The following is a 16,916-nucleotide window of genomic DNA, read 5'->3' as shown; positions in this document are numbered from 1 at the left end:
CGTGAAGTGTGTCCCTGAAGTCAGCAGCTCACCTAACCAAAGACTGGGGAACGCACGTGCTGCCCTAATGTGCCAGTTGGGTAGGGCCCTGGTCAGAGCAGAGTAGAAGAGGGACTGGCTGTTTCCCAGTGAGGGGGGGGGAAGTGAAGTGGACCCACTCGCCTTGGCCCAGGGAAAGCACAGGACTGTCATTAGTTGTCCCTCCCTGTGAAGGTCCCCATAGAACAGGGTGTGCCCTACGGAGAGGTGTAAGTGGCTGTGTAGCTTTTCCCTTGCCCACCCCCCAGTGAGATTTTAGTACTTAGTGCTTGGCCCTAGGATTCCCTTTCTCACTTGAGATGGCTTCCCCAAATCAGATCCTGACACCATAATAGAGGAACCCTCCTTCCTGGCCGGTATTCATTCTTTGCCCACAGCAGTCGTCAAGGGGAGAGCCAGCGCCAGGACTCCTAGCTTCTGGGCAGGAGCCCGGTTTTCATTGGCTTGGTCACAGCCTTACAAACCCAGGGTTCTGGGGTGCTTGCTACATGAAAGGCACTTGGGCGCACTGGGCGTGGGTAACTAGGAGTTCGACTTGGGTTGTGTAGGCTTACAGGAGATGCTGAGAAAGAAAAGCTGAGACCTTCCACATAAAATAGTGACTGTTAAAGGTACAGAAGCATGTGACTCACATCGAAGATCTGAGGTTTCCAACAGCCCCACCCCCCACCGTTGGGTCCCCACCCATGTTGGCCCTGTTCCCAGTTACTCTCCTGCATGGAGTCGCTGGTGTCTGATGAAGGCTGAACTGCATCTGAAGGCCTTCCCACACTCCCTGCACTGGTAGGGCTTCACCCCAGTGTGAATTCTCTGATGCTGGCTGAGGGATGAGCTCTGGTTAAATGCTTTGCCGCACTCATTGCACTCGTACGGTTTTTCTCCAGTGTGAATGATGTGATGTCGGATAAGGGCTGAGCTCTCGCTGAAGAATTTCCCGCATTCGTTACATTTATATGGCTTCTCCCCAGTGTGAGTCTTTTGGTGGATTATAAGATTTGTACTTTGGCTGAAGGCCTTTCCACACTCACTGCACTTGTAGGGCTTCTCGCCGGTGTGAGTCCTCTGGTGGTTGGTGAGGTTTGCGCTCTGGCTGAAGGCCTTCCCGCACGCGCTGCATTTGTACGGCTTCTCTCCCGTGTGGATCCTCTGATGCTGGATGAACGCAGCACAGTAACTGAAGGCCTTCCCACACTCGCGGCACTTGTAGGGCTTCTCCCCTGTGTGGGTCCTCTGGTGGTTGGTGAGGTTGGCGCTGTGGCGGAAGGCCTTCCCGCAGTCACTGCATTCGTAGGGCTTCTCTCCCGTGTGGATCCTCTGATGCTGAACGAGGGCCGAACAGTCACTGAAGGCCTTCCCACACTCGGTGCACTTGTAGGGCTTCTCTCCCGTGTGAGTCCGCTGGTGTTTGGTGAGGTTGGCGTTCTGGCTGAAGGCTCTTCCACACTCGCTGCACTTGTAAGGCTTCTCTCCGGTGTGAGTCCTCTGGTGCTGGATGAGAGAGGAACTCTGGCTGAAGGCCTTCCCGCATGCGCTGCATTCGTATGGTTTCTCCCCGGTGTGGCTCTTCTGGTGCTGCGAGAGGGAAGAACAGTAACTGAAGGCCTTGCCGCATTCGTCGCACGTGTACGGTTTTGCTCTGTGAGATCTGATTACATCTAAGTTCTTCCCAAAGCTCTCTGTGTGTGCTTCACGTTTACGGGGTCTCACTTCTATGGGAACTCTCCGCTGTGGGGAAGGGACTGGTCTCGGGCTGAAGCTCGTCCCCAGTTCACAGGTCCTAAGGTCGGACACCCCAGGGGGCAGCTCTGCCCTTGTGTCCCGGGATGATTCTTCATAAACGTTTGGCTCGGGCAGTGATTCAGACACCGTCTTCCAGTCTAAAAAAGAAAAATTAGAAAGGTGGTTTTAAAAATTCCTTTGGTAGAAGAATAGATGCTACTACGATGCAGACCGAAGGAATTCAGCTGCCCTCTGACGCAGACAGGGCTGGTGCCTGGCCTCCTCTCACCCAGAATGGGACCGGGTCACGCTTCTTTTCTAAACTGCGCGTGATGGCTAAGATGACTCTTCCGAGATGTTCGCCCCCTTCCCGAGCTGTAGAGGGTGGATCTGCCCTGCTCCTCCCCTCACGCACAGGGCTCCTGTCCCACGCTCGGGGCTGTCTGGAGCTGTCTTCTTAGCCTCACAGTTCTCAGTGTGCTTTGGGTCATCTTACCAGGCTTAAAGACTTCACTTTAAAAAGCTGATGATCATGATTTTCTTTCACTTTTTGAATTAAAGATGTCAAAAAATGGTTTAACTCTAGCCTTGGTGAGAGCGCAGCACCACAGGCTATCTCATACACGGGCGCAGCTGCATGAATTGGGGCCATTCAGGAAAACAACGTGGCTGCGCATGGGGAGTCTTGCAATCGTTGGCCTCAGAATTCCACTTGTGAGCACTTACCCTAAGGCACCACTGAGGAATAACACAAAGCTGTGGCAGGCACTTGGCACAACATCGTCTTGTCAAAAGGAAAGCGAACCCCTAAACATTGACTAACGAGGGGATGACCACAGCACAGCCAACCCAGGGTCTCTCAGCAATTGACTCATGTTTGACATTTACACAGACATCCACTGGAAAGACAGCACAGGAGCATAGGGTGTAATGTCTTAGGGTGGTGGGGTTAGGGACAATACTGTTTCCTTCAGTACTTATCTGTATTTTCTCATGTTTGACAGTGTTAATTTGTAATACAAGTTATAAAAACCTTCCAAAGAGTAGGCAGCGATGGAAACATACTGCAGAGTGAAGAAGGGACACGCGAAACCACACTTACTGTGTCCTGTGATGTGAAGACTTTGAAGAGTTGAGTTTACCTCTGTGGTGGGGTGACAGGGGATCTTGACCTTTTATTCTCTAAATTTAACTGAACCAGCATTACTTTTAGTAGAGTATTTTCTTAATGATTCCTTAAAATGTATTTTTATAGTTGATCTACAATATTAACTTCAGGTGTATAACAGTGACTCAACGTTCATAGGTCTTACAAAGTAATTGTCACAAAGTCTAGTAACCATCTGTCACCACACAGTTCCCGGCTCTATGCCCCTTTCTGTACTTTGTACCCCAGGGACTGACTTCCTAACTGGGGGCTTACACTTCTTACTCCCCTTCCCCTTTCGGGCCCAGCCCCACCCCCCTCCCCTCTGGCAGCTGTCAGTTTGTGTTGTGTATCTGTGAGTTGGTTTCATTTTGTTTACTTGTTTTGTTTTTCAGATTACACATCAAAGAAATCAATCAGTATCTGTCTTCTTTTTTCACTTAACATAATGCTTTGTAGGTCCATTCATATCCTTGCAAGTGGCAAGATGCTATTTTTTATGGCTGAATATTCCATTATATATATATATATGTACTGCATCTTCACCCGTTCACCTATTATGGATAATTTTTGCTGGATATGTTCTTGGCTAGCGGGTTCTCTCAGTATTTAAATACATCGTTCTACTCTCTCCTGGCCTGTCGGTTACTCAGACTCTGGGGATCATGGGACGGGTTTTCCTTTGTGGGTTACGGTTCTTCTTTCCCCTGGCTACTTGAGAATTCTTTATCATTAACATTGACAGTTTTAATACATCTTGGAGGTCATTTTGCATTGAGATAATTGCATATTCTTTTAGTAGCTTCTTATACTAGGCTGTCTAGTTCTCTCCCTAGGTTTGTGATGTTCTTATCAATTATTTCTTTGAATAAGCTTTCTGTTCCCTTCTTTTTCTGAGATCCATTATCCTTATATAGCTCTTTCTATTGGAGTCAGTTCTGAGTTCTCTTTAAAACTCAGTTGCATGCCCTGGCTGGTGTGGCTCTGGATTGAGCGTGGGCCTGTGAACCAAAGGTTGCTGGGTCAATTCCCAGTCAGGGCACATGCCTGGGTTGTGGGGCAGGTCCTCATTGGGGGCGAGTGAGAGGCAGCCACACATTGATGCTTCTCCCTCTTTCTCCCTCCCTTCCCCTCTCTCTAGAAATAAATAAAACCTTAAAAAACAAAACCCAAAACCTCGGTTTCACTGATTGTAACCATGGTCTGCTATATTTCCAGTGCTTTTTTTTTTTTTAAAAGATTTTATTTATTTATTTATCTTTAGAGGGGAAGGAGAGGGAGAGAAACATCAATGTATGGTTGCCTTTCGTGCATCCCCTGCTGGGAGTTGGCCTGCAGGGAACCAGCCTGCAACCCAGGCATGTGCCCTGACTGGAAATCAAACTGCGATCCTCTGGTTCGCAGGCCCGCGCTCAATCCACTGAGCTACACCAGCCAGGGTCCAGTGCTTTTTAAATGTATTCCCCGTTTCATTTATTGATGGTTCTTCAGCTGCAGAATTTGGTTCCCCATAGTTCCACTCTCTTTGGTAAAGTATTCCTTTGGTTCATTAATTTTATTCTTGACTAAACTGCCTCCAAGTTTTCTTGTATGTCATTGAGTTTCAGGACCGAAATCTTGAAAATCAGCCTTCTGCTTTCAGACTGGTTTCTAGCTACTTGGAAGTTACCATGTTACCTTGGTTGTTCCTGGTACTCGAGGGATTGTTCTTCCACCTGTGTGTTTGAGATAGTGGACTCGGTTTAGACAGTTTTGATTCTAAGGATTCATCCATCATTCAACAGGTTGATCATTAGAGGTCTATGTTTTGCCATTAGGTGAGGCACAGTGCAAATTGTCATTGTTTTTGCTTACTTGTGCTTTGGGGTTCGTGGTAGGTTTCCCCACTGTGCCTGGGTGGCCTCAGTCGAGGGGCATAACCACCACCGTGCGGAGGCGGGGGGAAGCATCTGGGTTCTCAGGCCTGCGGGGCTGCCTCTTTGCTCCTAACGACCATCAGCACTGCTGTGCTGTCAGGCACATCTCTGCTGCAGCACCTGGCTCTGCTGCAACCAGGGGCTGGGGCGAGGGAGCCAGATTCATGGAGACCAATGTGGCTCCTGCCCTTCTTAGCTTCTGCTGGCCGTGTGTGTTGGGGGCCGCTTCACCAACGTTGCTGTGTTAGGTAGGGCCGCTGCACTGCATCTGTAGACATTGACCCCATCCTTCCCCTAGCTGGCCTCCCCTATGCATTCCAGTGTCCCTGCTTCCGATGGTACTGATGCATGGACATCTCAGGCGTGTTTGTGTGTCGAGAAGAGGAACCTCTGTTGGATTACAGATGTCTGACTTGTAAATTTTAGGGGAGATACAAAGGAGTCTCCGTACTCCGCCATAATGCTGACATCACCCCTGTACTTTCTTATGCTGGTGCAGCGTTTGCTTGTCTGGGAAACTAGCCTTCCATTCTAGATGATAAACTTGCTTTGTAGAGTACTTTTGCTTTTCCCCCCTTTTCCTCATTTCAGGCATACTGCACCATTCCCTTTTGGTCTGCAGAGTTTCTGAAAAGTCAGCTGGTAGTTTTGGGGGGGCTCCTTTGTATGGAAGTGGCTGCTTTTCTCTTGCTGCCTTTATAATTCTCTAGACCTCTGGCACTTTATGATGTGTGGTGTCAGCTTCTTTGGCTCCATCTTGTCCGGGACTGCTTCCTAGCCTGAGATGTTTGTTTCCTTCACCAGGATGGGGAAGTTTTCAGTCATTATTTCTTACATAGGTTTCTCTTTCTATTCTAGGACCACGTGAATGTTGGTACAGTTGATATTGTCTCAGACATCCCTAAACCTCATTTTTTATCATTTAATTTTTACTGTTCTGATTGGGTGATTTCCACGGACTTGTCTTCCAGCTCATTCTTTTGTATCAGTCAATCTTCTGGTTCTCTGTTGGTTCCTTTTAGTATATTTTCATTTCAGTTACCCTTTAGGCCTCGTTGGTTTATTGTATTTTCTATCTCTTAAAATTTTTGCTGAGTTCACATATTCTTCTCCCGGCTTCTTTGACCTTCCTTACAACCAGTGTTTTGAACTCTTAATTTGGTAGGTAGCTTGTCTCCATCTCACTTCGTTTTTTCCTGGGGTTTTGTCATGTTTGTCCAATTACTTAATTTTTCAGTGCTTTATTTAGACTTACTTGTGGATGTAGCTCTCATGCAGAATTGTTGTGAGGACTAAGTTAGAGTTGAGGCCCACAGTGAACCCAGAAGGGTGCCTGAGGAATAATGTGTGCCATGCACGCTCACTAGCATCGTGGACGTTTTCCTTGCAACCGTCTCAAGCAACCTGATCACGTATGACTTTGAGCCTCTGAGGAACAGTGACAGGAAAAGGAGCAATTCTGAAGATCGCTTGATGGTCATGAACTGTCACATCTGAGCCCATTCCTCCCCTGAGTGCTGCACCCTGGGTAAGGCTGACGACACCCCAGACTGAGTGTGCCCCAAACAGAACTGCTGGTTTTCCCTTTAAGCCAGTGTCGCTGTCAGTTTTCCCTGTCACCTAGATTCTCAGGCCGGGGTCATCCTTAATGCCTCTTGCTCTTACATCTAATTCACTACCAAGTCCTTTCGGCTTTAATGCCCAGCTATATCCTGAATCCTGACCGCCCACCACCCTCTCTCACTGGACTGTCTGCAGCAGATTCTCAGCTGATCTCCTGGCTTCTACTCTTCAACCCTGAAAATCTATCTTTTAAAACACAAATTAAATATTGTCCCTTCCCTGGTCAAGCCCTCAGTGACTCCCTATCTTCTTGAGTAAAATGTGAATCCCTTACCAGAGCTTTCCAGGGTCTGGCCCTTGCCTACTACCCTCTCCGGTTCGGTGAGTTCTAGGGCCTTGTAGCCCTAACAAGCCAAGCTCATCTCCAGCTCAAACCCTCAGTATGTGCTGTGGCTCAGAGTGTTTCTCCCGCAAAGACTGGGTTGGCCAAAAAGTTAATTAGTTTTTTCTTTTTTAATTTCTCTATTTTTAGAGGGTTAGGGAAGGAGAGAGGGAAAAAAATATCAATGTATGGTTGCTTCTCATGCGTCCCCTGCTGGGAACTGGCCTGCAACCCAGGCATGTGCCCTGACTGGGAATCGAACTGTGATCCTCTGGTTTGCAGGCCCACACTCAATCCACTGAGCTACACCAGCCAGGGCCATTAGTTCCGCCCCCCCCAAGATGGCTCTAGCAGTGCTTAGTTGTCTTTAACTTCATTAGAAACAATTTTGTTACATTGTATTGTGACAGGTGTCATATAAGGGTGCATTTAAGAAAACTTACCAAAACTGGTGAATTTTTGTGCAGCCATTTTAATACTGAAGATGGGAGAAGATACACAACATTTCTGACATATTATGCTTTATATTATTTTGAGGAGGGTAAAAACAACTGAAAGATTTGTGCAGTGCATGGAGAAGGTGCTGTGACTGACTGAACATGTTAAAAGTGGTTTGCGAAATTTCTTGGTACTATTGACATTTTGGTTAAATCTTTGTGGAGGGGCTGTCTTATACATTAGAAGATGTTTACCAGTGCCCTTCGCCTCTATTCACTAGAAGCCAATATCTGACATAAAATATCAGGGCAATAAAGTTATTGGTGAAAATGAAAAATGTGTCTTATTTCACAGAAAACTACTACAGGGACTTTTTGGCCAACCCAGCATTTACATGGCTGGTTCATTCTCTTCTTTCAGATATCAGCTCCAATGTCACCTCCTCAAAGTGGTCTTTCCTGTCATGTGATTTAAAATAGCACCCCCACCACCTGTATTCCCAGTCTCACCTTTGTACCCCCAGCCACTGGTCCATTACCAAGTGCATTAATGTGGGCTTCAAAGGGGCTTCTGCTTGCAAGACTCTGACCGGCTTAGTGCTTGCTCACTTACCTGGACAGGTACTCCTTAGGCCTGCTCCCTGCAGCATCCACGGGCTTTCCCTTTGTTCTAACTGGGAGCTCATGCCAGGCTGGGAAACTGGAAGTTCCATTCAAGGAGAGAAAAATGAGCTTTAGAGATTTGTTCTAAGAGCCACCAAGAACTCAGGGGAGTGGAAACAGGCCAGTTAATTCCATTCATTCAACAAATACGTATTGAGCAGTTACATGGTGCCGGGCACTAGGGAATACAGTGGTGAGACAGACATGGTGCCAGTGCCTTGGTAAAGCAGTTCTGGAAGGAGCTAAAGAATCAGCCTCGGCTGCAGCAGCCATGGTTCTGTGCTGCCTGCCCTTGGCCATGGCCTCAACAAGGGCCATAAGGGGACTGAGAACCTGAGCAAGTCCAGGCACAGCCACCACCATGGGCACCTCACCAAACACACCAAGTTCATGCAGGGCATACACCAAGAGGTATGTTTCCCTTGTGAAAAGTGTGCCATAGGGCTGCTCAAGGTCTCTAAGGACAAGAGGACCCTGAAAGTCAAAGGGTGGGGGCGCACAGCCATGCCAGGAGGAAGAGCAGCTGAGCACTGTCCTTGCAGCCGTGAGGAGGGCAGCAGCAAAGGACTGAGGCTGTCCCCTCTGTGTGTAATCGAAGGGAAAAAACAGCGTGGAGGAGGAGGTCAAGCCAAGGAGTCAAGTCAGGCTCATAAAGCACAAGCTACTTAGAAAGATGGGAAATTGGTAACTGGAGGGAACGAGCCTGGAGGTTACTGCAACCCACTGGGGGTGGGGGAGGACAGTGACGAGGTGCAGTCTCCAGGGGAGGAAAATGATCATGCCTATTCCCCACCAAGAACGCAGAGACCTTCTCAAATAGGGAACGGGGAGGATTCGACACTGTCCCTCCGGGGTGTCAGCAATTCGGGATCACTCCATGTGTTCTCGGAATTGAGCAGATTCTGTATTCAATGGTTTCCTTACCCAGTAGGACCAAGTTCCTGGACTTTTCTTGTGTCTCCTCCTGGAACCTGTGCCTTGGAGCAGGGACTGAGTGTCCCCACTCTTTGTGGGTGAAAGCTGCCGTCACATTGCGGAAGGGCGTGGATCTCTGAAATGACAAGCACGTGTCTTCTCACCCAGTAACACTAAGGAAAGTGGTGGAGGAGAGGGAGGTGGGGAGGCTGGTGGCTCTGGGGGGACGGTGCACAGGCCCAGAGGGGTCTTGGAAAGGACTCAGGGCAGCTCCAGAAAAGCACTTCTGAGTGGCCGACACTATTGGATAGTGTCACAGAAATAAACAAAATGCAGCCTCGCCTTCACATTTACAATTCTGGTATGACAGACTTTACATATGAATAGACAAAATGTGTAGATAGACAGAACAGAGTAATATAACAGATGCTTGGGAAGTAAGAGCCGATGTAGGAAAAAACCATTAGAATGTGCATTTCTGTGATGAGGAATCAGGTGCACATTAGCCAACACATGTGACAGCTGAGTGTGTTCAGAACATTTACTGAATATCCCTGTGAACTCACACAGCACATGGACCGCAGGAGAGCCAGGTGCACACACAGCTGCCTGTAGTGATGTGTCAAAAGAGATGGTGAGCAGCTTAGAGGAGAACAGCAAAGGGATCCGGGGTGGAGGGCTGGGGAAGGACAATCGGGGAAGACCACAGGAGCAGTCACTGAGCTGGCCTTGTAGGAGAAGGTGGCTCAGAAGAAGCGAGAGAGGGTGTTAGCCAAGGTAGGCATGAACGTGAGCAAAGGCACTGGGGCAACACAGTCTGCGCCTGCTTATTTTCAACCCAGGGGTATCTCACCCAGCCGCCACCCGGCACCTGGGCGCTGTCCAGCCCTTTGCTGCAGCTCCCACAAATCAAGTGCCTCCTCGTTCTCCCCCTCAGTATCACCGCTGTGTGTGTCTTCTGTGTTTTTTAGGTTGTCTACAATGAACATGAATTCCTTTCGTAGTTCACAACAAAACCCCCGTAATATTAGTATAATAAAAGAGGCTGCCTCTCAGAGTAAATTTCCAACTTACACGTGGCCCGGCTTGGAGGACACCAGCCACCATTCCTTCCTCTCCTGTGCCTTCCTCTCGGGAAGTGGGAGGGCCCGGAGAAGGTGCTTCTGGAGGATGAGAGAAAGCAATGAGGCGCACAGGTCTGCAGTTCTCCAGGCTGGAAAGTCACACATTCTCACTCTGAGGAGGGGTTCAAAGGGCATTGAAAGTTTCAGGGCACGGGCTGAGTCTGCAGACTCGGAGAGGGCTGTAAATGTCCCCATTCTCTCCTTCCTACCTGGGAAATCCCGTCAATTCAGTCAGAATAGGAGGCGTTAGAGTATAATAGGTCAAGTATCCCAGATCCAGCACTTACCAGCAGTGTGCGCATCACGGAACCACTCTAGGCCTCACTCTTCTCATCTGTAAAATGGGGATGATAATCCTGTGTGAGGTTGTTGCTTTGAAGGTTAAAGGAAAATGCAGACAAAGCAGTTGGTATGATGCCTAACAAGTAAGTGTATAATTTACCAATATTACCTATTCTTTGGAGAAAGTGGCTCTGCACATTTCAGACATTTGCCTGATCAAATGAAGGGATACATGACCAAGTGGGATCCATCCCAGGAACACAGGCTGGCTCGACATCAAAAAATCAATCTATGTAAAACACCATATTAATACACGGGGGAAAACATGATCATCTCAACACCAAGAAGGCAGTTTTATAAAATATGACCCCTTTTCCTGGTAAAACACAGTCAACTAGGAACAGAAGGGAACTTCTGCACTTTGGAAAAGGCATCTGCGGAAATCCCAGAGTTAACACTGCATTTAACAGTGAAGTGGGACGCTTCCATAGAAGGTCAGGAATGAGACAGAGCGGTCTGCTCTTGCCACTTCTACCCAATACTTGACCGGAAGTTCTAGCCAGGGCAACTAGGCCAGGCACAGCAGGTGAGGGGAGGCATCCAGATTGGAAAAAAAGAAACTATTCACGATTTCATGATACCGAAAGTCCAAATGAACCCACAAACTCACAGATAAACGAGGGCATTGAGGTCGCAGGAGGCACGGCGACCATGAAATGAAGAGACAGCCCACTGAAATGCAGAAGGTCTGAGCGGGCACTTCTCCAGGTGTGCTTCTAGTTACCAGCAGGGAAAACCTCCAAGTGGAATTTAAAACAATTCTATTCACTAGCAGACTAAAAGAAGGAAACACCTAGGGCTGAAAATGGGGAGTGCACAACACACACACTGAAACCGCCGGACAGTGTGCGTTGAGTGCAGTTCCTGTCACAGTCCCAGCTGGCTTTTCACAGAAACTGACAGACTGGTCTCAAAATTCCTATGGAAATGCAAGAGACCCAGAAATAGTCAAACAATATGGAATAAGAACAAACTGAAGGACTCATTCACAATATCAATACTTTCTACAAAAGAGTAATTAAAATAGTGTGGTACCAGCATAAGGACAGTGATACAGATCAGTGGAAAGAACTGAGAGTCCAGAAATAAAACACATTTGTGAACAACTGATTTTCAACAAGAGTGCCAAGAAATTAAATGGTGAAAGAACAGTCTTTTTGAGACTTCCGCCAAGATGGAGGCATAGGTGGAAACACTGTGCCTTCTCCCACAACCAAGTTTGAACACAACAAAGGTTTGGAGAACCAGGACACACCCAAAGACCAGAAAACAGAATTATACGGAAGCCCGACAGCTACGAACCATTCAACGGGGACAGTAAGAGAGGCGGAGCCAGCAGCGGAGCTGGGTCGGGCAGGACAGATCCCCCGACCTAGGCGCTAGGCGCGCGGGCAGCCCAGAACCAGTCGGGGTGCGGGGCAGACTGACCGAGGTCGCACATTCGTGCACAGTGAGACGGACCACGCAGGCCCCAGGGGGCGAACCCAGTGGTGGAGGGCTGACAGCGGTGGCACACTCGTGTGCAGTGGAACGAAATGCGTGGGCCTGGTGACGTGGTCGCTGCGGTGCCAGTGGGGGTCGCGGCAGAGGGAAGCCATTGTCCCTCTTTGACCCCGCCCCCACATACAACGTCACAACCCAGCGACTAAGTTGCCCTGCTCTGGTGAAAACCCAGGGCTCCGATCCTGCTACTTAACAGGCACGAACAGCCCAAAAGATGGCGCAAGAAGAACTCAAAGTCCCAGAGCCAATAACTCTTAAGCGACCAACAGATTGCCAGCCTCTCAGAAGCCCAATTTAAGACACTATTTATCAGGATGCTCACAATTGGTAGATTACAGTCACAAATTAGAGGAACATATGAAGGCTACACTAATTGAAATGAAGGAAGATGTCCAGGAAACCAATAGTGATGGAAAGGAAACTGGGACTCAAATCAATGGAATGGACCAGAAGGAAGAATGAAACATCCAACCAGAAAGGAATGAAGAAATGAGAATTCAAAACAACGAGGAGAGGCTTAGGAACCTCCAGGACATATCTAAACGTTCCAACATCCGGATTATAGGGGTACCAGAAGGGGGAAAGAAACAGCCATGAGTGGAAAATGTACTTGAACAAATAATAAAGGAGAACTTCCCCAGTCTGGCAAAGGAAATAGACTTCCAGGAAATCCAGGAAGCTCAGAGAGTGCCAAAGAAGTTGGACCCAAGAAGGAACACACCAAGGCACATTATAATTACATTAGCCAAGACTAAAATGAAGGAGAGAATCCTTGAAGCAGCAAGGAATAAGGGGACAGTCACCTACAAAGGAGTACCCATCAGACTGTCAGCATATTTCTCAAAAGAGACCTTACAGGCAAGAAGGGGCTGGAAATAAGTGTTCCAAGTCATGAAATCCAAAGACCTACAGCCAAGATTGCTTTATCCAGCAAAACTTTCATTTAGAATGGAAGGACAGATAAAGTGCTTCTCAGATAAGGTTAAGTTCAAGGAGTTCATCATCACCAAGCCCTTATTATATGAAATGCTAAAGGGACATATAAGAAAAAGATGATGAAAAATATGAACAGTGAAAGGACAGCAAACACACAGTTATTAACAACCACACCTAAAACAAAAGCAAACCAAGAGGACAGCTAGATCAGGAGTGGAACCATGGAAATGAAGAACACATGGAGGGTTAGAAACAGGGGGGTGGGAGGAGGAGAAGGGGGGAGAAGGCACAGAAAATAGCATAGATGGTAGGTAGAAAATAGATAGGGGGGAGGGCGAGAATAGTGGGGGAAATATAGAATCTAAAGAAATTGAGACACGTGGTTATAAACTAAGGGGGGGAGAATAGTGGGGGAGGGAGTGTGCGGGTGGAGGGGAATGAAGGGGGGGAATAGAACAACTGTAATGGTATAATCAATAAAATATATTTTAAAAAAAAGAAAGAACAGTCTTTTCAAAAAATGGTGTTGGGACAATTAGACTTCCACAAAAAAAGAGAATGAAGTTGGACTCCTACCTTGTACCACTAAGAAAAACAAGCTGGAGGCCCTGGCTGGTGTAGCTCAGTGGATTGAGCACAGGCCTGGGAACCACACGATCGTGATTCGATTCCCAGTTAGGGCACATGCCTGGGTTGCAGGCCAGTTCCCAGCAGGGGACACACCAGAGGCAACCATACATTGATATTTCTCTCCTTCTCTCCTTCCCTTCCCCTCTATAGATAAATAAAATCTTTTAAAAAAAGAAAGAAAAACAAGCTGGAAATAGACCAAAGACCTACAGAGCAAATGCCCAAACTCCTACAAGAAAACTATAAATTGCCCTGGCTGGCGTAGCTCAGTGGATTGAGTGCGGGCCTGTGAACCAGACGATCGCGGTTCGATTCCCAGTCAGGGCACATGCCTGGGTTGCAGGCTGGTTCCTTGCAGGCTAACTCCCAGCAGGGGACGCACGAAAGGCAACCATACATTGATGTTTCTCTCCCTCTCTCCTTCCCCTCTAAAGATAAATAAATAAATAAAATCTTAAAAAAAGAAAACTATAAATTTTTATGACCTCTAATAGGCAATAGTTTCATAGATACAGCACCAAAAGCACAAACAACAAAAGAAACTAAATTGTATTTCAGCAAAATTAAGAACTCCATGCTTCAGGGGACACTATAAGGTGAAAAAAAATCACAAAATAGGGGAAAATATCTGCAAATCATAAATCTTCTAAGAGTCCAATATCCAGAATATATAAAGAATGTTTACCACTCAACAGTAAAAAGACAAATAACCCAATTTCAAAATGGGCAGAGGGTTTAAATAGATATTTCTCCAAACAAGAGACACAAATAGCCAAAGTGCAAGAAAAGATGCTCAATGTCATTAATCACTGGACAAGTGCGCGTGAAACCATAGCGAGGCTCCGCTGCGCGCACTGCTGGAGGCCAAAACAGAAAGGGGTGGAGGACGGGGCTGATGAGGAGGGAGAGAACGGGGAACACTCCTCCATTGCTACTGGGAATGCAAAAACAGTGCACAGCTCCTCAGGAAGGTAAAAAGTTACTGCATGACACTGCAGCTTCTCTCCACACAAACACTGCCGCACCCACGTCACGGCGTGGTTCGTAATAGCCCAAACTGGAAACCACCAATGTCCACCAACCCCGGAACAGGTAAGATGTGGTATATCCATGCAATGGAACATTTTTCAGCCGTAAAAAGAAATGGTACATTCATTCATGTTGCAACATTATGCTAAGTGAAAGAAGTCAGACATATACATCGTATGATTCCGTTTTTAGGAAACGTCCGGGATGGGCAAGACATAGGCACAAAAAGTAGATCAGTGGTTGCCAGGGACTAGGGGAAGAGGGCATGGTTAATGGCACGGGTTTCTTCCTGGAGTGATGGGAATGTTCTAGAATTCAGAAGTGGTGGTGGTTGTACAACTGTGCGAAGGTACTAAACGCCACTGAATTGTATACTTTAAAGGTGAGTATTACAGTATATGAATGATATCTCAATTAAAAACAGTAGAGGTAGGATAGTCCTCAAAAAGTACAAAGGTGTGGATACGGGTCTTGGCACAGACCTTGTGTTACTGAGTTGCACCAAATTCCCCGTGTCGTCTGTTCCTCTTTGGAGAGGACGACAACTTCCGGCCTCCGAGGGAGGCAACGAAATGCTGGGCCTCAGACTGGAGCTGCTGACCTGTACAGGGGCGCCCTGATCTAGGGGAGGGTGGCGCGGGCCTCGGTGGTTACGATTAAATGCACCCTTGTTCTGTTTTGCGAAGCGTTAAAAGTGCTCTCAAAAACGCTACTTTATTGGATGCTTACAGTTCTTAGAGGTAAACGAGGTACTTAATGTTATTTTACCCTTTCCTCCTTGAAGAAACACATGTTAAGAGGCCTGGCAGGTACCCTGCAGCTTAAACAGGGCTCTTGCTTTCTGACCCTCCACGGCTTCACAGTCCAGATGGGACGAACCCGCCCTCATCCCAGGTGGAGCCAATAGGCTCCAGTTCCGAGCGTCCCTGGCTGCTTCAAGCGCTGGGAGGTCAGAAGCAAGAAAGAAGACCCCCGAGCACTTCTCGTTTTCCTTCTCAGGCCCCGTTCTCTCTATCGGCCCATCAAGCAGGTCGGATACTCAGAGACTACCCAGGCCTGAGCTCCTCAAACTTTTTTGACCCCAGGATTTTTAATTCGAAGTCCGTCCCCGAGTGGAAAGCCGGGAGAGCTGCAGGATTCTGGTCCCGTCCGCAGAGCAGTAACAGCAGGCAGGCTGGAACCAGAAACCAGACCTCCAGCAAACCGTTCCCACCACCATGCCTCACCTTCCTCCAGCCCTGGGGTCTCAGCACGGGACACCGCCTCCCAGCAGTTCTTTGGGCGCAGGCGTCGCTTCACGGCAGCCCAGCCCCGTTCTGCAGGCCTGCTCTGACCGCGGCCTCTTCTCCGCGGCCTCTCCCCGCAGAGGCCAGGTCTGAGCCCGCGGTGCTGGCAGCTCCAGTGGGGCCTGTCCAACCGGGTCACTCACAGTCTCCCAGGCACAGCCAGGCCCTGGCTGGGGAGCCCGAGGCGCAACCAACAACTCTGGTCTCAACCAGAGCACGGCGTGAAAAGTCGCCGCCGGCTACCCGCGGGTGCTACTGGATACCAAGTGCCGGCGCGAGCCGAGAAACTGCAGTCCCAGGTGCTGCCACACGCCAGGTGCTGCCACTCGCCAAAGAGGACGCGCCTAAATAGCGTCACTTTCGGTCATGCGCGCATGCCTACCAGCCCAACCAGACTCCATTCCCCAGAAATCTCCGGGCTCTCTTTCTGGCCAGAGCCTTTTTCCTCTGTCTCGGCCAGTCTGACCCGCACACCCTCAGGGCCCGTGCTTCCTAGACAGCTTCCGCCAGTGCTCTCTCCCAGTCTACTTCCTATACTGCACATGCTTTTCTAGACCACCGGGATCCCATGGCTGCAGCCTCTGCAAAGGGAAGCAAATTGGCGCGAAGGATCCTGGGAGTGGTAGTTTTAGCGCCGGCACAGGCCTACAATGGTTCTGGGCCCCTGATTACACAGCAGCGGTTGGCAAGGGTCTTCTCTTTCCGGGAACTTCAGCAGAGACCCAACCGCAGCCACCGTCACGCTCCTCTTGAGTCCTACTGAGCGTTTGGGAAGCATAAAGGAAATGAGGGCTCCCTCAGTGTGACAGGCTACCGTGGTTGGTGGCCTGGAATTCTCAAAGTATACTATCTATCAACGGGAGGGAAGGTCCTCGGTAATTTCAAGGGCAGAAATTCACTTTGAGAGTGTGTGGTCAGCAGTATTGGGAGAGGAGATGCTGGAACATTCTGTCCCTTGGGGGCTTCCCTGCTGTGCTAGGGGATATTTCAGTGTGTTTCCTCAGGGCATTAATAAAAATTCTTCACTACCCAAGCAGTTTTTTGGATAACCAATTCAGTTTTAGAGGCCTTTTGATGATAAGAAGACAGGAATGCAGTCACCTGGGTAGCAGAAATGAGTTTGGGGGTCCTAAGGTCTCTTTTCATGTTGTACTGTCTCTGTTCCCTTCGGTCACCGCTGGTAGCGTTTTTGCCAATATAATTCTCTTTGTGGGTCCCCAGTGAATCTTACTGGGGTTAACTCCATTAGGCAAGTCACACCGTAGATCCCTTTGAGATAAGTCCT

General features: G+C 48.4%; 1 protein-coding gene across 5 annotated transcripts; it reads right to left on the bottom strand.

The window, feature by feature from the left end:
* Nucleotides 1-626: 626 nt before the first annotated feature.
* Nucleotides 627-16,125, bottom strand: ZNF79 (zinc finger protein 79). 5 transcript variants are annotated; one of them, XM_037036376.1, is made up of 7 exons: nucleotides 15,572-16,125; nucleotides 10,348-10,476; nucleotides 10,115-10,239; nucleotides 9,856-9,944; nucleotides 8,791-8,917; nucleotides 7,817-7,903; nucleotides 627-1,916 (listed from the first exon to the last, which is right to left on the bottom strand). In XM_037036376.1, the coding sequence occupies exons 4-7, from the start codon at nucleotides 9,886-9,888 to the stop codon at nucleotides 745-747; spliced, it is 1,419 nt and encodes a 472-aa protein (XP_036892271.1). In that variant the 5' UTR covers nucleotides 9,889-9,944; nucleotides 10,115-10,239; nucleotides 10,348-10,476; nucleotides 15,572-16,125; the 3' UTR covers nucleotides 627-744. The 5 variants fall into 5 exon arrangements, with proteins under 5 accessions (XP_036892271.1, XP_036892273.1, XP_036892274.1 ...); XM_037036378.1 differs by having other exon boundaries at nucleotides 10,193-10,239; XM_037036379.1 differs by having other exon boundaries at nucleotides 9,856-9,941; nucleotides 10,193-10,239.
* Between the last annotated feature and the right edge of the window lie 791 nt (nucleotides 16,126-16,916).

This window comes from Sturnira hondurensis, unplaced genomic scaffold (assembly GCF_014824575.4).
Source record: "Sturnira hondurensis isolate 20B ecotype Veracruz unplaced genomic scaffold, ASM1482457v3 Scaffold0022908, whole genome shotgun sequence".
Lineage (NCBI taxonomy): Eukaryota > Metazoa > Chordata > Mammalia > Chiroptera > Phyllostomidae > Sturnira > Sturnira hondurensis.
Note: the sequence above shows the minus strand (reverse complement) of the source record. Positions and strands in the feature narration are given on the sequence as shown.

Coding starts and splice junctions, on each gene's coding strand:
- ZNF79 (XM_037036376.1), bottom strand. CDS start 9,888: ATGGTGGCTGGTGTCCTCCAAGCCGGGCCACGT. Junction 8,918..9,855: donor TCCTCCAAGCCGGGCCACGT/GTAAGTTGGAAA, acceptor TTGTCATTTCAG/AGATCCACGCCCTTCCGCAA. Junction 7,904..8,790: donor CAGGAACTTGGTCCTACTGG/GTAAGGAAACCA, acceptor TGGAACTTCCAG/TTTCCCAGCCTGGCATGAGC.